This window comes from Musca vetustissima, unplaced genomic scaffold (genome assembly GCF_032173495.1).
Source record: "Musca vetustissima isolate MV318-11 ecotype Yass unplaced genomic scaffold, APGP_CSIRO_Mvet_v1 utg18190, whole genome shotgun sequence".
Classification (NCBI taxonomy): Eukaryota; Metazoa; Arthropoda; class Insecta; order Diptera; family Muscidae; genus Musca; species Musca vetustissima.
The window spans coordinates 51163-78577 of record NW_026882521.1 but is presented as its reverse complement, the minus strand read 5'-3'; the positions used below and the strand labels follow the sequence as shown (position 1 = coordinate 78577).

At 34.4% G+C, this 27415-nt stretch overlaps 3 protein-coding genes across 4 annotated transcripts in view; 2 read left to right on the top strand and 1 right to left on the bottom strand.

Moving 5' to 3' along the window:
- Positions 1–3143: 3143 nt before the first annotated feature.
- Positions 3144–10380, bottom strand: LOC133328982 (putative uncharacterized protein DDB_G0271606). The gene is made up of 3 exons (XM_061537485.1): positions 7814–10380; positions 7537–7768; positions 3144–4394 (listed from the first exon to the last, which is right to left on the bottom strand). The coding sequence occupies exons 1-3, from the start codon at positions 10378–10380 to the stop codon at positions 3144–3146; spliced, it is 4050 nt and encodes a 1349-aa protein (XP_061393469.1).
- A 5397-nt stretch (positions 10381–15777) lies between these two features.
- LOC133328991 (metallothionein-2) lies at positions 15778–16018 on the top strand. The gene is made up of 2 exons (XM_061537493.1): positions 15778–15802; positions 15882–16018. Exons 1-2 carry the CDS (start codon positions 15778–15780, stop codon positions 15989–15991), a joined length of 135 nt encoding a protein of 44 aa, XP_061393477.1. The 3' UTR covers positions 15992–16018.
- Positions 16019–22005: 5987 nt separating this feature from the next.
- LOC133328988 (metallothionein-2-like) overlaps positions 22006–27415 on the top strand; it is a 37269-nt gene continuing 31859 nt past the window's right edge. Inside the window, exon 1 of one of the 2 annotated variants that reach the window (XR_009754296.1) lies at positions 22006–22035. The gene's annotated coding sequence lies outside the window, so the exon portion shown is untranslated. Of the gene's footprint in view, positions 22036–26500; positions 26531–27415 lie in introns of those variants that run through there. The other variant, XR_009754297.1, reaches the window with a different exon arrangement.

Below are 27415 nucleotides of genomic sequence, written 5' to 3'. Positions count from 1 at the left end.
AAAAAGAAATGTGTTATTTTTTTCTACAATTACATATACATATATAAAATTGTCACTTAGTTTATTTAAATAAATATAAAACATTTTTTGCTTGTAATACGACAATAATATTAATTGCTTAGTTTTTTTGTTTTTGTATTTTTTTTTTAATTTTTATATGTAATAAAAAAACTAAGGACAATTAAAAAAAATAACACAAGTTATATACATTTATGATTAATTAAGAGTATTATTTACAGAACTATTCTATATATAGTGTACTATCATGTATGAACATAATTTATTGAAATACATTAAGGATCTAAGTGGGCCAATGTACTTTAAAAGTACGTCTTATTATTAACTTTTTTGTTTTGTTTTTTTATTTTCTATAAATTTGAAACATTGTAAAATTATAACCTAGACTATTTATTACAAATACTTTGTTGTTGTTTCAGAAATTTTAAAACCCCCAATAGTTATTTACTAATTTTCTTCTTTATTTTCTGCTCATTCGATTAAAATCTTTTAAACGATTTCTTTTTTCACTAATTTTAATTTCGATATTGTGTTTATTTTTTAATTTACATAAATAATATGTATTAATGACGTTTGTTGTATGACTAACTGATGAAAGGAGAATTATTTACATAGTTGTTGTTGCTATTTTCCTGTACAACAATTTTACACATCACAGTCGTTTCAAAATGAAACTATTTTTTTTGTTAAAGAAAATAAATATATATTTTGATGGACACCTATTTTAATAAAGAAATTTGAAAAAAAAATATTCGAACCCCATTTAATAATATTTGGGAAACTGCGTATGAGCCATAGAGGCGTGGACTTTCAGGTAATTTGGAAGCTCTATAAATCTGCTATCAGTAGCTGTTTTTATTTTGAACACCCATTCAATCTCAAATTTAATTAAAAGACTTTTATAATGTCTCTAAAATTCCTTAAACATGAATCTGAGCTTCATGAGACCCCTTCAGTGACTTAAAAATGCAAAACTAGCTTTGAAATGACTTAAAAAAATAATTCTAGGACCCTTTAAAGTGGCTTAAACTGTGGCTCATATGGAAGTTTTAAAAATACACGCCTTGAGGCTTTAATGGTGTCACTAAAATTTTAGAAATATTTTTTAAAAATAGGCTTTAAAAATCCCCACATATTGGACTTTATAGAGGCTTTAAAAATCCACTACTATTGGTCTTTATAGATGCTTTAAAAATCCCCGCCTAGTGGCCTTCATAGAGGCTTTAGAAATCCCCGCATATTGTCCTTTATAGAGGCTTCAAAAAACCCCGCCTAGTGGTCTTTATGTAGGCTATAAAAATCCACGCCTAGATGCCATTACGAAGGCTGTAAAAAATCCACGCCTAAAGGCCATTACGGCGACTATAAAAATTCACGGCTATTAGCCATTACGGAGGTTACAAAAAATCCACGCCTAGAGGCCATTACGGAGGCTATAAAAATCCACGCCTACAGGTCTTTAGGGAGGGTGTAAAAAATCTACGTTTAGTGGCTAATACGGAGGCTTTAAAAAATCTACGCCTAGAGGCCATTACGGAGGTTTTAAAAAAATATTTTAAAATTCATTCCTTGTGGTCTGGAGGCTTTTTTTTAAATCCATGCCTTGTGGCCTTTATGGAAGCTTTAAAAAATCTATGCCTAGTGGCCTTTATGGAGACTAAAAATCCATGCCAAATGGTCTTTGTGGAAGCTTTAAAAATCCACTTCTAGTGGCCTTTATGGAGCCTTTGAAGAATTTAAAAAATCCAGGCCTAGTTGCCTTTATAGAGGCTTCAAAAATACATTCCTAAAGGCCACTTTACAAAGCTTTAAAATTCTATACAAATCCATGCCTAGTGGCCTTTATGGAGACTTTAAAAAATCCATTCATAGTGGCCTTTAAAAAATTTCCCACTCCTAGTGGCCTTTATGTGAAAAAAATCCAAACCTAGTAGCCTTTATGGAGGCTTTAAAAAATCCACGCCTAGTGAACTTTGTGGAGGCTTTAAAAAAATCTTAAAAAATCCATGTCTAGTGACCTTTATGGAGTATTTACATTTTTTTAAATAGACGCCTAATGGCCTTCATGGAGTCATTAAAAGTTTTTTTTTTAAAAATCCACACCTAGAGATCTTTAGGAGCCTATAAAAAATATTTAAATTAAGTACGTCCAGAGACCTTTTCGGAGTGTTTAAAATATTATTTCAAAATTCACGCCTTCGCTTTGAGCTTTTAATAGAGAATTAAAAAAATATTTTCCAGTGGTCTTCATGGAGACTTTAATACACACAACTATTGGCCTTTATGTAGTCTTTATAAAGACCATTAAAAATCCACACCTACAGGCCTAAAAATATTTTAGAAAATTTGCGCGTAGTATTCCTTATGAAGGCCTAAAAAACCACATTTTTGAAAGATATAAAAATCAACGCCTAGTGTCCTTCATGAGGGACTGGGAAAAATCTTTAATAAAACATGGCTAGTGGCTTTCATGGGGGCGTGAGAAAAAATCTAATAAACCACGCCTAGAGGCCTTCATGGGGGCTTTGGGAAAATCTTTAATAAACCACGTCTCAAGACCAATAGACATTTATGGACGCTTTTTAATCATATTTCCGTTAAATATCCTCGCCTTGAGGCCTTTAAACATACGCTCATCCTGGCTTCTATGGAGTTAAAAAAAAACTCTTTAAAAGGCTCTTAAGGGTTTATCGAATCCTGAAATATGCAGATCTAGAGGCGTAATAATAGACTTAAATAATCTTTAGAAATAATCGACAAATATCTTTTGAAAATCCGAAGATGTGTGTTTTAAAGAAATCCACTTTGTAAAATCTCCAAAAATTACAAAATATATACAATGGATGATACTGAGCCAAAAAAATGTATAAAATTGTGGAACAAAAAAGGAATATCCATCACTTTCGACTTTAGTTGTCTAAATTTTAACCCAATTTAAACACCCCGATTATAAAATATCCACTAATTGGATAAATGATTTCCGTATTATTAAAATCCCTCCCTCATATCACCTTCACTTCAGTCTCTTGTTTCTAACATCACCCCGCTGCTGTCGCCGCCACCCCTTCTCACTTTCATCAGAAATCATCAAACATATATTGTTCTATTAACATATCTATGTCCTGCTAGTTGGAGTTTTCCGGAAATTCATTAATAGAAATGGTCATTTTCTCTTCATCATCACCACTATCTTCATCGTCGTCCATTAGCTCGTCATCTTCGTCCTCATCACAGTCATCATCTTCGCCATAGCTATCAGTTTGATTGGAGATGTCAGCCTCGTTCATTATTAGGCCACCACCAGTGGAAGAGTTGTTTAGGCTGCCATCCAGGGAAGACATGGAAGTGTTACCCATACCACCACCCATTATCATACCACCACTACCAGTTGAACCAGCAACTGTGTTGGCATCTAAATGATGTTGTCCTCCCCTCTGTGGCATATCCATACCAACAACATTTCCATCCATATCCTGCATATCATCACCGCCCGGCTCTTGTTTAATATTTTCCTGTTTGTAATTGTACAATTCGATACGTTCTAGGGCTGCTCGAGATTTCAAATGCGTCTTTATGTGTTTCGACAAATGATCGGAACGCATAAATTTCTTATAACATTCGGGACATTGAAATCGTTTCTCCCCTGTGTGGGTACGTCGATGCCGTTGCAATTCATCGGATCGTGTAAAACGTTTACCACAAAATAGCCACGAGCAGACAAACGGCCGTTCACCGGTATGCCAACGTAAATGGGCTCTGAGGTGGGATGTCTTGCCGTAGACTTTATTGCAACCGGGTATATGGCAGATGTGTTGTTTCTTCCGATCGGATTTATTTTCACCATCAACACAATTCGGGCAGGTGCAGGCAACTCGTTTTAATCGAGGTTTTATCCCCAAATTACCGGGATCATTGAGATTAATGTTTACATTGACGGAGGTTTGTGAGGGAGGAGGAGGAGGGGGTTGTGCTGATGATGCTGCAGCGGCAGATGTTGCAGTCGTTGAGTTTTGTGCTTGAGATGTTGCATTGGATGATTGTTGGCCAGGGTTATTATTATTGTTGTTGGCATTGGTGGTGGTGGTGGTAGTGGCGGCAATGGTAATTTGGGTACCACCCAAACTACTGGTCACCGATGATGTTGATGTTTGGGGATTATTTGACACCGAATTTAAACTATTTGTAGTATGGGGTTTAATAAGTGTTGTCCTACCAAGGGGTATAGTAAAATGTTGCTGCTGCTGATGTGGAGCTCCTTGCAATGTTGCTGGTATAGGGGTAATTTGCAATGAGGCTGGCAGAGTTACTGGTATTCCCATATTATCGATGGCTGAGACGATATGTTGTTGGGTTGGTTGCTGAGATTGTTGCTGCTGCTGGTGTTGTTGTTGCTGTTGGAATTGATGTTGCTGCTGCTGCAAATGCTGTTGTTGTTGCTGCTGCTGTTGTTGTTGAGCTTGTTGGAGTTGCTGTTGGATTTGCTGTAATTGCGCCTGTTGCTGCTGTACCTGTAAGGATGCGTAGACTGTTAGTTTAACAGTGTGTCAAGGGGAAAGATCATTCATTAAAATTTGTTCGTCTTTAAGGAATTTCTTTGTTTGTTGTTGTTTGTTTCTTATTTTTAATTTGAACAAAACAAAAAAAGCCACCATCACCAGATTTAATTATTGTTATTATTTTTATTTTGGTTAAAAATTTTTGTATGGTATTGTTTTTTGTGTGAGAACAAAAAGAAAGCATAGCGAAAATGGATGGTTGGTGAGAAATTAGTATGTTAGAAATTGATAAAATGAATTAAGAAGTGAAGTGATGAACGGAATTAATCGCAAGCCATTTAAGAGCTTTATACGTTATTGAATATTAAATGTAGATTCTACTAAAAAAAGCAGTCCCGCGCAGTGGTCCTTAGGGAATCGTCTCGAAGGAAATTACCGAATGCCTATGTTTGTTAGGGTGGGAATTGCCATCCTCTAAATTACAATATTTTTAGGTCGTATATTAATTAAAAATTAAAATAATCTTAAAAATCCACGACACAATCTAGGTTACAAAAAATCAAAGCCTAGATGCTATAAAAATCCACGCCAAGAGGCCATTATTTTAAATCCACGCCGAGAGTTCATTACGGAGGCTATAAAATCCATACCAAGAGTCCATTACAGAGGCTACAACAAATCTACGCCTAAATACCGATACTGAGGCTATAAAAAATCTACTCCAGTCCACGGCTAGAGATCATTATAGAGGCTGTAAAAATGCACGCCAGAGGCTATTACGTAGGCTATAAAATCAACGCCTAGATACCATTACGGAGACTATATAAAATCCACGACTAGAGGCCACAACTAGAGGCTATAAAAAATCCACGCCTAGAGACCGATACTCAGGCTATAAAAATTCACATTTTGAGGCCGTTGCTGAGGTATAAAAAATCCACGTCTAGGGACCATTACGGATTCTAAAAAATAAGGACTAAAGATCATTAAAGAGCCTATACAAATGCACGCCAAGAGGCTATTACGGAGGCCATAAAATCCACGCCAAGAGACCATTACGGGGGCTATATGAAATCCACGTTTAAAGGCCATTACAGAAGCTATAAATATTCAATCCCAAGCATTATGCAGGCTTTGATAAAATTCTAAAATACTCTAAAAATCCACGCCTAGAGGCTTTTATGTTCACTTTAAGAAATGTTTAGAAACATATCTGTATTTTTTAAGAAATGGTTTCAAAATCAATGCCTATAGACCTATATGTGGGCTTTTATCGAGAAATGCTCTAAAAATTTACATTTAAATACCTATGTGGAGGCTTTTAAAAATGCATTAATAACCGCGCCGAAATACCTAAATACCAAGCCCAGGGACCACTCTGTAGGCTTTAAGAATTTTTTTAAAAATCTATCCAAAGAGACCTATTTCGAGGCTTAAGGGAATGCTTATATAATCCACGCCTAGAGACCTATCTGGATGCTTTAGAAATGTCTTTAAAGACCACGCCTAGAGACCGATCTGGAAGTTTTAGACATGCTTTTAAAGTCGACGCCTAGACACTAATCTGGAGGCTTTTAGAAATGCTTTAAAAATTCACGCCTAAAGACCTATCTGGAGGCTTAATGAAATGTTTTAAAAATTGACGTACAGAAACCTATCTAGGGGCTTTCAGAAATGTTTTTAAAATCCCCGTCTAAATACCGGTCTAGAAACCTATGACCGAGTGCCAGTAAAGTCTTGATCGGTGAGATAGACATTGTGATCTCATGGTCTGCAATCAGTATACCAATTATATTCAAATGGAACTTCTAGCCTCATAATGACCATAAGGCACCGTTTTTAGGGTACAAGAGTCCCGACTTATAACAACGCCGGTCCCTTCACCGTTGTTATAAGTCATTTGGATTGCATTTGAAAGTAGAATGTAGGGCTTCGTTGATTGACGAATCCTAAAGGGCTACCAATTTCGTCGGTCCCTTTCAATTAACCTCCAATATCCTCATTTCGGAACTGTGTCTGAATCCATTTTCATGGGGAGAAGGCTATCTTATCTGTTCATGAATTCAACCAACTGTTCTTGACGTAGTACCTGCTTCACTATAATCGTAGGGAACACCTCTACTATAGTCTTGGGAACAGACTTCCCTTACCAAGGCACGCAATGGCAGATCTTCATGATCTATAGAGTTTGATACAAAGGTACATTCAGGAAACGGATAATTAGAGGGCCTATAAGACAGGTTTGATTAATATTCGTACAAATACAGTAAGTTATTTCGACTTGGGGTGGATGCGACTCTTATATCGGTGCTATATCAAAACATGGACCATTTCAAAATTGTCAACCACGAAAAATACATATATCGCTTGGGAAGTTAGTCTAGGTCCATGGAAATGACTAATGTGAGACGGGAACTTCATATGGGGTTTTGTTGTCCATTGGCAGTTCGTAGGGGTTGTTATGCTGGTTTGGGTACGGCTGCTGCTGGGGCCTGTTGTAAGGTGGGTGGAAATTGCACAAATTGTTGTAGCTAAGACTACATATGTGACGGGAACTTGATATGGGGTTTTCTAAAGGCTAATATTTTCTCAATTTTTGATCCTCAATGATTGTCAATATGTTCAACAATTTCTTATAAGCTCCGATTATTAATTCTGAAAACGATTCCCTCAATTGAAATGCATAAATAAATAAAAATAATGATTTATAAAGACAAACACCATATTTACATACAGATGATTAGGCGGGCGGGGAAAACAAATTGCTTATTATATTCTAATGAAATCTGGTTGATAAGCGCAAATGCGCGGGAGTCGAAACGCTTACAAAGATTTCTAATAAAAAGATTTCATTTTCATATTCGCTTTCAAAATTTCCAAAGACATTCAAACAAATTTTAGTGCGAAACGACTTCCGTGATATATGGATATAGTATATGTATGTATAGTAAGTATGTGGGTTATTTATTAATAATTGTGTGTCACATTAAACACCACACATATAAAGATATAGGGAACTCACCTGGGTGACAGTTGTGGCTTGTGGCATTAACCATTTAATTTGGGTACTTGTTACAGCATTTGCGGCAACCGGTGAGGCAGGAACACTTATTGAGGTGGTACCAGCTGAAATGGGACCATTATCTGGTGGCTCTTGTTTAATGTTGGTTATCAAAGTTTGACCAATTTGTGTCGGGGATGGTGGTTCCTGTTTGGGTTGTTGCAATGTGGCGGTGGTAATGGCTGTTGTGCTGCTGGGGGTGTTATTTTGTTGTTGTGTAGCCAATTGATGATGTTGCTGCTGCTGTTGTTGTTGGCTGTTGCTGTTATTGGCGGCTGGTGAAGTTTGATTTGTAGGTTGTTGCCCCGTTGTGGTAACATTCGATGAGGAGGCTACATTACCGGCTGTAATTTGTTGTTGCAGTGTGCCAGATGTTATATTACCTCCCGGCGTGTTATTTGTTGTCGATGTGGGTTGGGCGGCTTGGGGTGAAGGTTGTGTGTTACTGGTTGTGGGAACATTTTGTGTGGAGGATTGTGCGTTTGCTTGGGACTGGGTGTTGGGATTTGTGGTCTGTGGTGAGGATTGTTGGAGATTTTGTTGACCAGTTGCTGTTGCTGACTGCGGAGGGGGAGGAGCAGCTGCCGCTGCCAATATTTGTTGAATATTAGCCGCTTGCAGATTGGGTGGTAACTGTTGAGCTTGTATTATTTGTACCTGTCCAATGCCGGGTATATTTTGTATTGGCAGGGCTTGTAGGCCAGGCATTTGCTGGAATTGTATGAGATTCGCCGCTGCTTGAGGAACTGTGGCTGTGGTGGCGGCAGCTGTTGTTGCTTGTGGTGCAGGGGTTGCGGTGGCCGCAGTTTGGTGGGCAGCCGCAGCAGCAGCTATATTGGCACGTTGGAATTGTTGTAGTTGTTGAGCTGGTATCACGGTGACCTGTTGACCTTGCGCATTTGTTATGGTTATCGGTTGATTTGTGGGAATTTGAGCTCCCGACTCATTTGCTGCATTGATGGCATTGATTATTTGTTGCTGCTGCTGTTGCAGCTGTTGTTGATGTTGAACCTGGGCAGCCTGTTGTTGTGCCGCCACAGCGGCTGCAGCAGCCTGCTGTTGAACTTGCTGTTGTTGCTGATGCTGCTGCTGTTGTTGTTGGACTTGAACTTGGGCAGCCTGTTGTTGCTGCTGTTGTTGCTGATGGGCAACAACTGCCGCCTGCTGCTGGGCTGCAGCCGCATTCTGAATATGAATAATATTGGCATTTGTAGGCAATTGTTGATAGGATGTTAGAGCATTCAGCGGAGCCAATTGCACCTGTTGAATCTGCCCACTAGGTGTAACAATCTGTGCTATCTGCGTATACTGGGGTATTATTTGTGGCATTGCCATATGTTGAGCGGTGGGCAGGAGATTTGTGGCCGAAATACCACCTCCGCCACCGGTCAACTGTTGGACGGGTACATGAACAGTTTGATAAATCGTCTGTCCATTGGCAGTTTGTATGGGAACTTGAACGGCAACTGTGGTCTGTTGTAATGCTGGTTGGGGAACGGCTGCTGCGGGAGCCTGCTGCAGGGAAGGTGGAAATTGCACAATTTGTTGTAGCTGAGATGCTGTGCCGGTGGTTGCTGGACCTGCCTGGCGTATTTGTATATTTTGCAGCGTCTGACCATTATCGAGTTTTATGGAGGCGTTTCCGCCGGTTGCCAATAGTTGTTGCAGGTTACCCAGTAATCCATTGGCAGCCGCCACAGAGGTGGGTATTTGTATATTTGTACCGGGAATTGTTATTGTACTGGGTAACGTGGTGGTTGTGGTGGTAGTTGTGCCACCAGCTGGTATGTTTGCAGTTTGCAGGGTGGCAGTTTGCCCTGGTCCGGAGTTCGTAGGAACTGTTCCAGTTGTGGAATTGTTATTGCCAGCAGCATTATTAACTTGCTGCTGTTGTTGCTGCTGTTGGGCCTGTTGTTGAGCTGCTTGTTGTTGTTGCTGCTGCTGCTGTTGGGCTTGTTGTTGAGCCTGAGCTTGTGCCTGTACTTGAGCTTGCAACTGAGATTGTTGCTGCTGCTGTTGTTGTTGCTGTTGAAACAGTTGCTGCAATTGCTGCTGTTGTATCTGCTGGGGTGTGGGAGCGGTTGTGATGGGGATTTGAATATTCGTACCCGGTATCGTAAACATTGTCTGCTCTTGCAGGGCACCAGCTGTACCAAATCCAGCAGGCAGTTGTATTGTCTGTCCCAAACCCTGAATAAACTGTGTACCCGGTTGCAGTTGTACTGCGGTGGTTTGTTGGGTAGCTTGTGGTGCCCTCACTATCTGGCCATTGGGTGTGAGGAAAACCTGTTGACCATTTATGTTCACCGGCTGAGCTGCCGCCAATTGGGTATTGAAATTCGGTATAAAAATTGCCTCCTGACCATCGATATTTACCGTTTGCATGGGCTGCACTATTTGAAACATATTTTGTGGTAGTGATTGGGTCTGTTGGTGGGTAGGTGCTTGTTGTTGTTGCGCGGCAGCTGCTTGAAGAAATTGTTGCGGCAATTGTTGAATGTTGATAATCTGTGATAAAGGTATTTGATTGGGTTGCAGAGCGGTGCCACCGGCCGCCTGTAGCTGGGACTGGCCCTGAGCAGCGGCAGAGGGATTCATGAAGGTGGCTTTCACTTGTGTTGGCTGTGCTGTCTGGATTTGTGTTTGAATTTGTTGTTGTTGTTGGGCCGCTGCATTTTGAACCAATGTCTGCTGTTGCGGCTGTTGTTGTTGCTGCTGCTGTACCTGTGTTGTCTGCTGTGTAGGCGGGGCGGCTGTGGCAGAGGTATTACCTGGCGCAGCAGAGGGATTTTTGTATTGTAACATTTTTGTTTCGTTGTTGCTGTGTTAACTTGTAGTGCTTCTTCTTTTTCGTTTAAATTACTAACAAATCATTATTGCAAATTTGATTTATTTAAATTTATTTATCGCATTCCTTTCTCATTAAATCTTGCATATACTTTTTTGTAGAAATCTTTCATAAACACAGAAATACACTCGCACTCACAAACACACACACACGTTAGCAACTCGTTTCACATAGCTGGCATGGAGAAGAAGAAGCAGTAGCCAGCAGAGTGTAGTACACCACTCAATCACTGGGTATTTCTTTTCGTTTTTTTTTTCTTCAATGAACTCCTGTTTGCAGACAACGAGAATTGTGGCACTTTTTGTTTTCTCAATTTTACACACTATACTCTGACGTAGAGTAAAAATTTCACATTTTCCTAATAACTTATACAATATATTATTAAATAAATATATTTTTAATGTTGTAAAATCACAATATTTTTCGATTGTTTATTATTTTATTGTTGAATGAATTTTCACTTGTTTCTTGCGGCCATCTTTTTTCTAGTGTTGTAGAAATGAGTAGCGGTTAGTTAGTTGTCATCAATTGAGTACGCGTTGCAATGGGTATGCGGTAATTTAGTGAGAGAGAGAGAGAGCGAAAGAGAAATGTCAGCGTGTGAGATTAAATGAAAGCGGCGAACGGAAAGCGTTCAATTAAAGGAGTTATTACAGAAAATGGATTTTTGGTAATAACAAAAGAAAAATTAACAATAAAAATTAAGTGTTAATAATACAAAAAAGATAGATCTACTTTGGTGATTTCTTAATAAGGATTGTTAACTTTAATTTATTATTACTATTTTGAAATTATTCCGAACGGTGGCACTATAAAAAGGTAGTTTCAATTTGATGAAAATAAGACTAAAGGGCTAAACAGAATGTTCGCGTTGAGCGTTTTTGTTATCGCGTTAACGCACGCAAAAAGTTAAAATATATTTAACTCCGAAGCGCAGCGCACATCAACTTCGAGCGTTTGTGTTATCGTTTCCATGTAGTTGTTGTATTTTCGATAACACTTAACGCAACGGATGGCTCAACGCGAGCATTCTGCTTAGCCCTTAATGCAACTCTGTTTTGGAGACTTTACTTATAAACACATCAGCAGGTTGTTATAACTTTTTATTAGTCTTTTTTTTAATTTATTATTTTCACAGTATCTATTTCAGAAGCTGCGAGGTTCTTGTACTATACTTATATTAAGGAAATTCGTTTTTCGTTTTTTTAACTTAACCCGGGTACATTTGTACCTTTTTTGATTAAAAATGCTGTACAATTTTCAATAATCCATCAAATACTCATTCATGAGGTTCTTTCATTCAAAATAGTGAAAAAATGGTAACTATTTTACATATATTTATTATTATACCCTCCACCAAAAGGGGGGAGGTCCTATAATATCATGAGTTTTTTCTTGGGTGCCTCCTTTAATATCAGATAATTTGATTGTCATCTTCATGGTTTTGCCCGGCCGAACTTTACATCGTTTTTACTTGTTTTTATTTAATTAAAAAAAAATAGTCTATAGGGTTCTGAGCTAGATGTAGGCACTCAAAACTGTATGTATTTTTATGAAATATGTATTTTCAGAAAAAAAGAAAGTTTACAACGAGTAAAACACCAATCCGAAGGCTGATATGAAATATTGGCGGTGAAGAAATTACCCCGGACCAATAAGAGGTGACGGTATAGAGTTTATACCACCACCTAGCCAAGATGAAGTCAGTATACTACCTAGCCAAGATGAATAATAACGCAACAGGTGCCGATGGATTATCAGCCAAACTATTGAAGACCGGTGGTCAGATGCTGGTCAAGGGCATGCACAAGCTTTAGTACAATTGTAGTACAATTGAGTGTTTGAGAGTAAAATTCTCCGGAAGATTTATGGTCCGAAATGCGTCGACGTGGAATATCGTCGTCGAATGAACCATGAGCTGTACCACCTGTTCTCGGACAACGACGTAGTCAAATGTATCGAGCTGCAGCGACTACGTTGGCTAGGCCATGTTGTGAGAAAGGATGGAGATGCCCTAGCTCAAAAGGCACATAAAAGCGAACCAGCTGTTCACGCAGAGGGGGAAGGCCATGAATTATATGAAAATATCAAGTGGAAGACAACATTGCCGAACAGGGTCTTTCAAATTGAAAGAATTGAGCAAAGCGCCTGGAAATCTTTCTTATGCTCGGCTTATGAAACAAATGTTCTGTCACAAGCCAGCTAAGTATGTAATGTATTAATATACCCTAGACAAGGCTACGCGTAAAAGTCAGCAATCATCTCGGTCCGTTATTGATTGGTATTGAAAATTTACTTTAACGTACGGTACCATCAAATATTCAACATTTTCGGGATTTTTACACTTTGGTTGAATTGGTTGTAATTTGAGATTTTGATTATAAATATTTTTCTATTCTTCATCGTGAGGATACTGTCATTTGCATATTTGCAATATATTTTTTAGTTCCACAAAATATAACCTATATCAACATATTCCAATGAGATTTTGCAACCCACTAGACACCTCTACTCACAATTTCCATTGATATTTTGAATCCCATTTGCAGCCATTTTAAACATAACCGAAAATATCAAATACATTTTTAGGTTAAAAAAAGAGGCAAAATTCTTGAAGCTTCCACTATAAATGGACAATATCTTCAAACGTTTTTGACATTTTTACATTTTAAGTGGCATTCTTGAGTTTTGTAGGTTCGGTTTTAATTTACATACAAAATTCAAGTTTTGTGGAAGGGATAATAAATAAAGGGTAGTATTATTCTGGTCTTAGAATTGTAAATATTGAATCAAAGGTCTTGTTCCTGAGGGTTGTACCTAATTTATTGCGCTCCGTACAAAAATACTCACCTTTATAGGGTTTGTTGAACGTCCGTATTACCGAAATAAACAAGGACTTTATTTGCATCTTTGCTAATTGAAAATGGCGAAAATGGATGAAAGTCTTGATTTAGATTAGGCGAGTTTACTTGCGGCAAGTCTTTGTTTGTAGGAGAGAGGGGCAGGGGGTATAGAAATGAAAAAAAATTGCTCGTACCGACAATTTTCTGGCAATTCGTTTTGTGTATTTCGTATTTGTTGACATTTTATATATATTTAAATGTGAAAAAACAACAAATTAAAAAATATTTTGGAAACCGAATTGCCTTGTATAGACGCATGGAGCAAGTTCGAAAGAGAACGATAAAAATTGCCGCAAGTAAACTCGCCTCATATAAATCAGGACAAAACATTTTTTTTAATTGATCGATAAATTTTTACTTTTATAGAAACACAAATTTTTCAATGACTGACATTCTATTTTGAAAAAGGAAAAAATCCAAAATACGCATTTCCATTGTTGAAAATTTTCAACTTTATATTTTTATACGCAATGCGTATTTGGGTAACATTCATTGAAATACATGTATTTAACTTTTGAGATGAATAAATTCGTATGCATACGCATGAATTTATTTACGACAGTCATATATTTCCAATTTTTTTCATATAATTTTGAGAACAATGTGGAGCTTTAGAAAAACATTTTTTTGTTTGAAAAATTGTCAATTGCCATGCGTAACATTTTATGGAATTTATTTGAAATTGATATATGAATTCCATATTAAGAAGGGTTGCCATTATCAATTTCTCAAATGAGACTACCTTGTATAGTTATGCCATGTGTACGACCCTGAAACGCAAAAATTTATTGATTTCAAAATGTTCTTTATTTATGGGTTATTTAAGGGAACCCCCCATTCTCAATTTTTTATTTTTAAGATTTTAAATGGGCTGGTAAATGAATGCCAATGCTTGTTAAGATTTGTAACTGAGCACATATATATATTTGAAGATTTAAAAAGGAAGAAAAATAATTTACAAAAATTTTTGTTGTTGTTGTTTTTGTGATCAAAGAAAAGTCCTTATTTTTGAAGGCGGGCATGATAACTCCTCACTGGAACATCGGAATCGGAAAATTCCAATGGTGTTAGAAAAAGTACATGTCTGGCTCTCGTATGAACTAGGATTATTTACTTCGCACAACAATTAACAAAATGGCGGAACTTTGAATTTTTTTTTTTGGAAAATTCTGAAAATGCCACATATCCCACTGTAAATGTAAACAATTACTTTTTTATCCGTATTTTAGGGTTGTTGACTTTGCTAAGAATTACATCAGTGGTGCCAAGTTCATGTAATGCGTTTATCTCTTCTCTTGTATATGCCATGTTCTCAAAAAATACTGTAGAGGGAGCTTCAGTCGTTAAGATAATTTCCACCAGCAGATAATATATTTTTATAATAGGAAAACAAATCGTTTAACTTCAAATCGCCGTTATAACATTAAGACTGTAAAAACTATGTTCAAATTCATATATATTTTTTATTATTTATTTTGAAAATGTTATATCATTGCAGCTTTGAAGTCATCATCAAAATTAATTTTTATTTGAACAACATTGGTCCTGGGGTCCATTTTTGCAGACACAGTTGCATTCCTTGTTGCAGGCACAATTGTCGCCACATTTCTGGGCTGTACATTGGCAGTCTATGAGAGAGGAGAAAATGTAATAATGAGGCAAGTTGGAAAATTAATTGTCCTTGAATAAAATGTAACTTACTGTTATTGCATCCTTTGCAAGTCATGTTGGTGTATGATTTTTGTACGATTTTTGTCCTGATTGATACAAATATTTGTTGGGTTTTGATTGGTACTGCTTTCATCAAACTCTCGTGTTATATTTATATGTGTTTTATTTATCGTCTAATCATACGAGATATAAGCATTGTAACGAGTGAATTTGCACTCGATAATTAGCAAGGAATTTCTATTCTTGTTTAGCATAGCCGAAGACGTGCGCATTACTGATAAGGTGATCGATGTTGATGATAAGGTAATTATTATGACAATATCTGTCATACGTACATAGATATATTCTGGTTATATGAAATATTAGTTTTTAAGTAAAATAATATTCAGAAGTAATAGATTAAAAAAAATAATATATATATATATATATATATATATATAAAATCACAAATATGTGTGTGCATTTTACGAATATTATTTTTTAAATATATATTTCAAAATACATATATGTGTGTATGACATATAATTATCTGTCATAATAATTACCTTATCATTAACATATATGAACTTATCAGTGCACACGTTTGTCGTTATGCAAAAAAAAAGGTCAAAACTCGGTGATATTTATCGAGTGCAAATTCACTCGTTACAATGCTTATATGTGACGATATACACCTCGCATATAAATACAGTACTGGAGTTTGAGTAAGACAGTACTAATTAAAACACAGTCAATACTTTTATTATTCAGTGTAAAAATACATCAAACATTTAAATCAAAATGACTTGCAAGGGATGTAATAACAGTAAGTTATTTTTTATTTTAATTAAATTCTATCAAAGTTTAGTTAATTAACGACTCGTTCTCGTTTTCCCCTCTTATAGATTGCCAATGTACGGCCCAGAAATGTGGTGACAATTGTGCCTGCAACCAGGAATGCAACTGTGTCTGCAAGAATGGACCCAAGGATCAATGCTGCTCAAATAAAAATTAATTTGCATGACCATTGAAATTATATTGAAAATTTGAAAGTTAATAAAATAAAACATTACAAAGTGAAATATTTGTATAATTTATGAAACAAAGTATCCGGTTTGTTCTCAACTGTATACATTTCAATACTTATACTCAGAATAGTTTCATTATGGTTGCAATTTCACTAACCATATCTTTCTCTTATTTAATTTCATGAACATCTAAATGGAATGGGGGAACCATATCTAACCATATCTTTCTCTTATTTAATTTCATGAACATCTAAATGGAATGGGGGAAATTGATATGTAGGAAGCCGGCATTTGTACTAAAAATATGTTCGCTTTATATGACATATTTTTTATTAACAATTTGATTATCTGTGGGGAGTTACCAGAAGAAGTGACAAAAACAAAACTTTGGATTTAATTTAGGTTTGATATAAATACTGCGATGTGCATTCTATGAATCAAATAGTATGCTCTATTCTCTTCATATGATGCTTATGAATTGAAATCTAGAAACTTCGTAAAAAACTTATAAAAAATAAAATAAAAAAAATATTTTTAAAAAATCCACGCCTGTCTGTATTGGCCATTGAAAAAATATTTTTAAAAAATCCACGCCTGTCTGTATTGGCCATTGAAAAAATATTTTTAAAAAATCCACGCCTGTCTGTATTGGCTCTAGGAAAAATATTTTTAAAAAATCCACGCCTGTCTGTATTGGTTCAAGGAAAAATATTTTTAAAAAATCCACGCCTGTCTGTATTGGTTCAAGGAAAAATATTTTTAAAAAATCCACGCCTGTCTGTATTGGTTCAAGGAAAAATATTTTTAAAAAATCCACGCCTGTCTGTATTGGTTCAAGGAAAAATATTTTTAAAAAATCCACGCCTGTCTGTATTGGTTCAAGGAAAAATATTTTTAAAAAATCCACGCCTGTCTGTATTGGTTCAAGGAAAAATATTTTTAAAAAATCCACGCCTGTCTGTATTGGTTCAAGGAAAAATATTTTTAAAAAATCCACGCCTGTCTGTATTGGTTCAAGGAAAAATATTTTTAAAAAATCCACGCCTGTCTGTATTGGTTCAAGGAAAAATATTTTTAAAAAATCCACGCCTGTCTGTATTGGTTCAAGGAAAAATATTTTTAAGAAATCTTCAAAATACATAAAACATGGTCGAGCATTAATAACCTTTGATAAGGGATTTCAATGTGAATCAAAAAAAAAACATGCAATTTGATTAAAAAGCCTGTCTAAATATTGAAACTTGGGGGATATCCTAAAAAGTGGGCTAATATTGATAATATTTTAGAGGAAATTTTAACTAAAAATAAGCAGCTCATTCGAGTTCGAAGATTCTATTTTCTGTGCCTGGACAGTGTTTCGAAACATTTGCTTCCTCATGACCGATTACAGATCAACAGCTCCATTCTCTAACCTTGGTATATTTTTCGTCATAAAATAAATGTTTTTTCACTTTACGTTTTGGTTGATTTGACCCTCGGAATATTGGCCGATCGTCATCTAAACACCCGTTATAAGTATTTGGTCAGATCGTATTCACCGTGTAAAATATGTGTCAAAAGTAAAGTTTTCGGCTCATTGCACCCCCTAAAAATGTAAAACCGAAACTTTATGTAACATTTCAAAGTGGTCGGCCTGATATTTCCGCTCATTAGTGGGTATTAGGTTTCTAAATAATATCAGAATACGTAGACATCTGTAAATATTGAAGTATAACTCTCACGTTCGATTACATACAACAATATAATTGGTATTAATTTAAGCGTCTACCACTCCTCTTGGATATACAATCAACTTGTAGGGTCTATGTCCTATGTAATTTTTCACAAAAAAGTCTGGGCCCAGTTATTGACCGATCTTTCATAAAAATTGTCATGCTTATACTTTGGGCAGATCCCTTCCTGGTGTAACATTTTGTGGTTTTCGGGTCATAATTATGACATCTGTAGCAACCGGAAACCCCGATAAAAATAAAGTTTTTGGTCCATGTCATCCCCTAAATAGTAACCGATCTTCATCATCTTCATTGGCCCAAACCCATCCTACATGCAAAATTTCGTGACGATTGGTCCATAACTGTGGCCTGTATCGTGTTTACAAATTATAATGGACGGACAAACATGTCTAGATCGACTCGTCTAGTCGAGATATGACGATCGGTATATTTAAAGGTGCGTCTAGGACCAATATTTCGCGGCGTTACAAACTCTTGGGGCTGCACAAAACTATAATACCCTGACAACATAGTTGTGTAGGGTATAAAAATAAATATCTCCCAAAATAAAATAATAATGATATTATTGGTCTGTTCCCGTACTGCAAGAATCTGCTAGATTTTACTATTTTCTTCGATATAGATAGAACTATTTAAATTGATTTATTTTTTTAATTTTTTATTTTAAGCTTTCAAAGGCTTAAAACAATTCCAGTAATCAAATAAAATTAATTTTTATTGGAGCAACATTGTTCTTTGGGTCCATTCTTGCAGACGCAGTTGCACTCCTGGTTGCAGACGCAATTGTCACCACATTTCTGGGCTGTACATTGGCAATCTATGAAGAAAATGTGATAATTAGCCAAATTGGAATATAAATGTCCTAAATAAAAAGTAACTTACTATTATTACATCCTTTGCAAGTCATTTTGGTATAGGATTTTTGATGGATTTTTTTACACTGAGTAATAGAAGTATTGGTTGTGTTTTGATTGCTACTGTCTTACCCAGACTAGTAGATCAATATTTATATGAGTTGTATTATACCGTCAATGCATGAGATATAAGATTTGTAACGAGTGAATTTGCACTCGATAATTAGCCAAGAATTTCTACCACTGTTTGGCATAACCGAGGACGTGTGCACTGATAAGGTGATCGATGTAGCTGATAAGGTGATTATTATGACAGATGATTATGTATCACACACATTCATTATGGATAAACGAAATATATCTAATTATATAATGAATGAAAATTTATTAATTTATAAATGTCGTTTACTTGAATTAAATAATTTTTTGAAGGATCGTCCGCACCTGTCGCACAGTGGGAAGAAATACCGATCTAGGGCGCAGAAAATAAAAAAAATGAACTTGAAGGAAACTTAAAAACTTTAATGCAGTTTTAAAGTAGAGTGTTGAGTGTACTTAAATCCGTACAAAATAATCAAAATTAATACGTTAGAACGGAATAACGGTAATTTAAAATATATATTTTTTCCAATGTTAAAAATGGTATTTTTTAGCTATAAAATTGCGATGGTCGTGTTTTGTGTGTCTGTCTAGAACATCATACTAAATTTTTTTCCTGCTACTCTCGGATGAATGGCAATTTTTTGAAAAAAATGCCAATTTGCTGTAGGAAGCTTTTTTAAGGTTTTGTTCCAATAAAATTAAAAATTTGTGAATTTTGTTGATATAATTCATCAAATATGACTTGGCATAGATCACAGCATAGCAGATAAGGAAAACAAAAAAAAAAACAAAAAAAAAAAAAAATAAAAAAAGTCCGTCCTAAGGTTCCAGAGTAATGGGTGTGAGTATGAAAATGAGGGTATTTAAGTAAGCTGCTCCAAACATTAATTTTAAACTCATGCACTTAATATGCATTTATTCCAAATGTCTTTCTAAATAAAAATTGAAATTACAACGAAATTTGTTGTAAGAGTCTTCTTAAATACCGCATGTAAAGGGTCTACTTTATGAACCCTGAAAAAATATAATTGGTGTAACATTCATATATACACGGTTTTACCTACATTTATGGTTTTCGGTATAAGCAAATTACAACAAAATTTCGCCATTAACACCAAAATTCAACTTATACGAAACGGCCTGTCTACCTTACATGCAAGGATTCGATGTTTAGAATGTATATTGCACATTTCATACCGACTGGTTTTGAAAAAGTGAAAAATTAATAGCTCCGATGGGCCACTTTTCGATGAAAGGAAGGCACGTATCATTAATGATTTGAAGGAAGAAATGCACATTATTTTTGACACACCTAAGTCAGTATCCGGAACAACAATCTATCCATGGCCTGTGGATATGCTATTAACGCAGAAACAGAGGAAACATTTATTCTTTTCGCCCTCAAGCATACACAAAATATTAGTGCATGGAGCTGATATAATTATATGTGCAGCTTTGCTCATAGGAATGTTGTCTGAAGAAGCCATGGAATCCAGAAATAAGGACATTCGAACTACAGGGAACTGTACACCAGAAATATTAGTCGTGAGGAAACAGGTTGCTATTTTCTTCTGATCCAAAAATATAAAGTTTGTCCCGTAGTACATCTCTTAACCATCGATATAGTGAGCCACACCTTAAACAACTGGAGGATCTAATGCTACCAAATAATTCAAATCAAAACTCGGATTCTGAATGTGATTAGTATTTAATTAGTAATGCCAAAATTTTATAAAATATATATAGTTTAATGTTTTAGATATATAATATTAACAATAATAAAGATACATATAATAACAATAGTGTTTGCCCTTAACCCACTTTTTACCAAATGTTTCGGAATTTTTAAAAGAAGCTCCCATTCTAGGAGAACTACTAGTTATAACGAAAAATTTTGCTTATTAAAAAAATTTTTAAAAGCTTCAAAATAGTAATTTTCACTTAAAAATTTTAGTTTTTTCTAAAAAAAATCGGCGCTTAGTGGGTTAATAAAAAAAATTGCCAACTATTTTCACAAAATAATTAAAATTGTCCATCTAAATCTATTCCTATCCAAAATATCGATAAACATACTGTAAAACATCTACTTTTATTTTCTGCGCGCTAGATTTGCATTTTTTCCCACTGTGTGTCGTCGCCTTTTTAAGGTTTAATTTTTTTATTACTATCTGATTAACAGGTTTGTAATTTTAAAGAATAGTCTTTTAATGAATATCTGAATATTAAAAAAAAAAACATTTATAATGTTTGTTTAAATGATTTTAATATATTCAATTAATTTCATTATATTTTGTCAAATATCAATTATATAAAACAATTTTAATATTCGTCAACATTAATTGTTATTTTAATTAACTTCGGTACTGTCTTGAAGACGCAGTTACATTTATTGTTGCAGGCACAATCCCCACCGCAGTTCCTTGTCAAACATTGACAGCCTACAAGAGAAGACACGATTCGATTAATATGAAGTAATGTTATAAACATTTCAGAATCAGTGACTTACTATTGTTGCATCCAAAACAGGACATCTTAGTTCCGGTTTACGTTTGTGTTGTGTGCTAAATAAAAACAGTTATGTTATGGTTCACTTTCCAATTGGTGAAATCGGTTGAAGCGCGGTATTTATATACTTTTACGAGAATAGTCGATCGTCACTACATGTGAGACAAGCATATTAGTACTAGTGAATTTGCACTCAATAATTAGAAGCGATTTTGTAGTTTTCTTTAGCAAATTTGTGCAATAATAGGACAATCGATGAAGTTTCGCATTTAGTGTACAAAATCACATTCTATTGATGCGATAATCTTTAAAATTAATATTTTTAAAAAGATCCACGACTATATATAGGATAATCATTGAAAATATACTTTTTAAAATACATCATTGAAAAAATATTTTTTTAAAAATTTATCATTGGAAAAATGCTTCTAATATCAAAAAAATAAATAAAATAAAATCCAAGCTAACCTACACGATAAATTGTACAAACATTTTTTTACGAATATTTTATTTAAAAAAAAAAATAATAAATTTCTTATATCCAAAATGTATGTATTTGGTACACATAATTATCTATCATAATAATTACCTTATCATCTACATCGATCACCTTATCAGTGCACACGACTGTCGTTATGCTAAGCAGCGGTACAAATTCGTATTTATCGAGTGCAAATTCACTCGTTACAGTGTTTATATCTTCTATGCCACTCATATAAATATAGCACTAGAGTTTGAGTAATTCAGTACCCATCAAAACACAGCCAATACTTTTACCCAGAGTAAATATCCATAAAAAATTTCACATCAAAATGACTTGCAAAGGATGCAATAATAGTAAGTATTTTTTTATTCGAAATCATTTATATAAAAAGTTTGGCTAATTAATAAATTATTCTCATCCCTTATAGATTGCCAATGTACTGCCCAGAAATGTGGTGACAATTGTGCCTGCAATCAGGAATGTAACTGCGTCTGCAAAAATGGACCCAAGGAACAATGCTGCTCTAATAAAAATTAATTTGAATGCTTATTGAAATTATTCAACAATTTTAATGTTAATAAAATAAGAAAGTGAAAAATACATTTTTTGTAGAAATTTTATTAAACAAAGTGTGTGATTTGCTTCCAACTGTATATATCTTAATACTTGTTGTTGGTCCATACCTTCTCGTACCACCGCCACAGTAGGCCAAAAAGTCATTTATAATCAAAAAAAAGTCCTTCATTTGATTTAATCGTTGCATATAATATTATTAGAAATCATAATTAAGGTGGAAAGATGAATATGGAAATTTCTCTAAAGGACAATAAGACATCTATTTCACAAATCTGTTAAAAATTTAACAAAAGACAGCATGCATATATACTTTCAGCCTATGACGTATGCATGTATTATCTTGATATTTGTGTGTTATTTTGCACCTTTTTCTGGATTTGCAGAGTTGAAGTCCTGGTGTCGGGGTTGGCCAAATGTCCATACTGTTCATTTTTGCTCCTATTTAAGTTTAATGAATGTATTGTGTGCAACTTCTAAAACAAGTCAGGGACTCATTTCACATTTTATAAAAATTATGATTTTTCAAAATACTGACAATTTGTGAGGTAAGTAACAGAGGGAATTGACCTGTATAGCCAATATTTGCACTCGAGCTATGTTTAATCTATACATTTAGACGTGCCAAGTTTCTACCAAACATGAAGTATCTTTCGCTTTATATGACGTATATTTTTAGAAAAAGTGACTACCAGCTGCGGAGGAACTGGAAGAAGAATAGATCTCAAATTCGAATATAATGTATGTTTGATAAAAATATTGCTGTGTACAATCTATGGATCAAATGTGGTTCTACGGTCGCTTCATATTTAATTTAAATGTTGACCCTTTGTGGCAGAGTTACCAGAAGGAGTGGGCCGATGGTTCTCATCTTCGGACTTTGTCTAGGTTTAATTACAATATTATGGCGAGAAAGTTTGGATGAAATTTGCTATTACGTTTGCTTTATATTATATTTACATATTTTGTAATATGTTGACCCTTTGTAAGGGAGGTACTTCAAGGAGTAGACCGATATTCTCATATTTGAACTTGATTTAAGTTTGGAAGAAATATTACAATGTTTACAGTTAACATGCAATAGTTTACTCCCTTCGAATTTTATCGTACACACCAGCCAGATATTTATAAATACACACCAAATTATGTCGATTTGGTCGAAAGAAATCTGGATTCTGAAACCAGCGATGTCCACGCAAATTAAACACACTTTTAATACGGGCTTGTCAACCTTTATTTACAGCACTCAAACTTTACACTTTTGGCGACACTTAACACTGGCGAATACTTAGCAAGAGTCTAAACACAACCAGAGAGTCTAGAATCAGCGACGGTCGTTTACCGTGTGATTCTTATTGGCTACGGGAAATCCTGACAGGTGGCTTTCGCGTTTAGCGGCTTCACGCCAGAATAGATTTTATTCATTTTGCTCAGAGTCATACTCAAATTTTCTCTCTTGCTCTCAATGGAATTGCCATATTTTAGGTAAAAATCAGCAGTGCTAACAACATTTCAATGGAAATTTATATGAAAACATATGTTAAAAAACAACTCTGACTCCTGACTCTCTGGTTGTGTTTAGACTCTAATACAGACGGGCGATACTTTACAAACTGGCGGACGCTACTTTACATACTGGCTGACGATACTACAAACTGGCAGTGATATTTTATAAACTGGGCAAATTTGTTCCAGGTAACAACTCCTGATATACATTCGCATTACTTATTCTAGAAACTTCTAACTCTAGATCATGGCACAATAAATTGGTAGTCCATTCAGCCCAGCTGATGTCTCGATTAACTATCAAAGTGGTTAATTTTACTTGAATTCGATGTGCAAAGTTGCCAACCATGTGAAATATTATAAGAAACAATTTGACAGATGGTCGAGACAAAAACAATGGTTTTTGTTTTGATACATATCCTTATTATTGCATGATGCTCCAGATCATTCTTAATGGTTACTTACATCGCTTTCCTATAATTTAAAGTAATCGTATATACTTATCGTAATGCAGGGATCTCTAATTAAAATATATGTGTTGCCAATTATGCAATCACATTATTCAACAACAATTTACTCCTATTATCCTTATAAATCTTAAAAAGTTATTAAAAAAATATTCGGGAGAAAATCAACTAGTAATCCGAGTTATTCCTGTCAGGAAGTATAAAAAAATTAAAAATAAGCCCTAATTTACATTAGGCACTGAAAGATAACCATTTTCTCCTATCCACCCACCAAAAAACTACGGAATTGAGAGAATAAAATTACCGAACAGAAATCGTGACACTATTCTACCAAAGGAAAATTAAGGATATTTGTTTTGATAAAATCATATAATTTTATTTGTCAACATAATTTGTTTTTTTCTCAACATAATTCCAATTATCAATTAAATTAATTTTTATTTGCGCAGCATTGTTCTTTGGGTCCATTCTTGCAGACGCAGTTGCATTCCTGGTTACAGATGCCATTGTCACCACATTTCTGAGCTGTACATTGGTAATCTATGGGAGAGGATAACATTTTATCAATTAGACAAGTTTTTAAAAATAAAGACTTAGAATAAAAAACTTACTATTATTGCATCCTTTGCAAGTCATTTTAGAATAGTTTTTTGGTGGATTTTTACTCAGAATAATAAAAGTAATGGTTGTGTTTTAATTGGCACTGCCTTACCCATACTCAAGTTCAATATTTATATGAGTTGTATTATTCCGTTAATGCATACGAGATATAGGCATTGTAAGGAGTGAATTTGCACTCGATAATTAGCAACGCATTTCTACCCTTGTTTAGCATAACCGAGGACGTGTGCACTGATAAGGTGATCGATGTAGCTGATAAGGAGATTATTATGACAGATAATTATGTGTCACACATACATACATTATTGATATACGAAATATATATCTAATTTTATTATGAATGAAAATATATTAATTTATAAGTTTCATTAGCTCTTAAATTTTTACTTGAATTAAATAATTTTTTGAAGGATCATCCGCACCTGTCGTGGCCTTTTTAAGGATAACTTTTTCTATTTCTATCTGATTTACATGTTTGGAACTTTAAAGAATAGTGTTTTAATGACCTTCAGAGGGGCAGAAGTAGACTTTATAAGAAAAGGGTTTCAAAGAATATCTGAATTTAAAAAAAAAAAACATTTATAATGTTTGTTTAAATGATTTAAAATAAAATATTTATTATATAACACAATTTTAATTCTCGTCAAAATTGATTGTTATTTTTATTAGCTTCGGTATATTCTTGAAGACGCAGTTACAGTTATTGTTGCAGGCACAATCGCCACCGCAGTTCCTTGTCAAACATTGACAGTCTACAAGAGAAGACACCATTCGATTAATATGAAATAATGTTATTAACATTTCAGGATAAGTAACTTACTATTATTGCATCCAAAACAGAACATCTTAGTTCCGGTTTATGTTTGTGTTGTGTGCTAAATAAAAACAGTTATGTTATGGTTCACTTTCCTATTGGTTAAATCGGTTGAAGCGAGGTATTTATATACTTTTACGAGAATTGTCGATCGTCACTACATACGAGTTAAGCATATTAGTACTAGTGAATTTGCACTCAAGCGATTTAGAAGCGATTTTGTAGTTTTCTTGTGCAAATTTGTGCAATAATAGGGCAATCGATGAAGCTAAGCATTTATTGTACAAAATCATATTCTATTGATGCGATAATCTTTAAAATTAATATTAAAAAAATCCACGCCTATAATGGAATAATCATTGAAAAAATATACTTTTTAAAATACATCATTGAAAAATATTTTTTTAATTCATCATTGGACAAATGCTTCTAATATCAAAACAACAAAAATAAATAAACTAATAATAAGAAATAAATAAAAAAATAGAAGCTAACCTACATGTTAAATTGTACAAACATTTTTTGATAAATATTTTATTAAAAAAATTCTTATATCCAAAATGTATGTATATTGTACACATAATTATCTATCATAATAATTATCTTATCATTAACATCGATCACCTTATCAGTGCACACGTCTGTCGTTATGCTAAACTACGGTTCACATTGGTATTTAGCGAGTGCAAATTCACTCGTTACAGTGTTTGCACCTCCTATGCATTGGCGATATAATACAATTCATATAAATATACCACTAGAGTTTGAGTAATTCAGTACCCATCAAAACACAGCCAATACTTTTACCCAGAGTAAACATCCATTAAAAATCTTACACCAAAATGACTTGCAAAGGATGCAATAATAGTAAGTATTTTTTTATTCGAAATCTTTTATATAAAAGCTTGGCTAATTAATAAATTATTCTCCTCTCTAATAGATTGTCAATGTTCAGCCCAGAAATGTGGTGACAATTGTGCCTGCAACCAGGAATGCAACTGTGTCTGCAAGAGTGGACCCAAAGAACAATGCTGCTCTAATAAAAATTAATTTAATAATTTCTGAGATTTTGTTGAGCCTTTAAAAGCTAATAAAATAATAAAGAATTGGTATATCAATTTTATCAAACTACGTATTTAATTTTCTCCCCACTATCATCTACTTCTTATACTTAGACATGGTATTAGTACAAATATGATTTATATATCCATACCATTTTGAAAGCCAAAAATCAAAAATAGTTCGAAATAAGGGATTTAATCGTTGCATGTATATTTATTATCATTCATAACTAAGACATGCATAGCTAAAATACTCAGGTGTATACCCTCAGCTTCAACATATTTCATGACAATTGAATTATATTTTCGAATGCTTTTTTCAGTTCAGCAGAGTTAATGTGTCGGGATAAATCAAATTTATTGTCCGCAATTGTTCCATATTTATGTTCGATGAAAGTATAAAGTGTAACGTCCTTATCGAACATTATAAAATTTCATATTTTATATTTTTAAAATTTCACATTTATTATAAAATTTCACATTTGATATGACTTTTGAATAAATCAAATGGGGTGCTCAATTCTGTTTGTAACTCATCGCTTTATTCAACCGAATTCGCTGAAGGTTAGGTCCAAATTTCTCCACTAAAAATTATAAATATAAGTCCACTTTTTGTGGTAGCCCCCATATAACTGTACCCCGAATTATCAATATTTTTGGATTATTGTCGAATTTTTCGATCGCCCCCTTT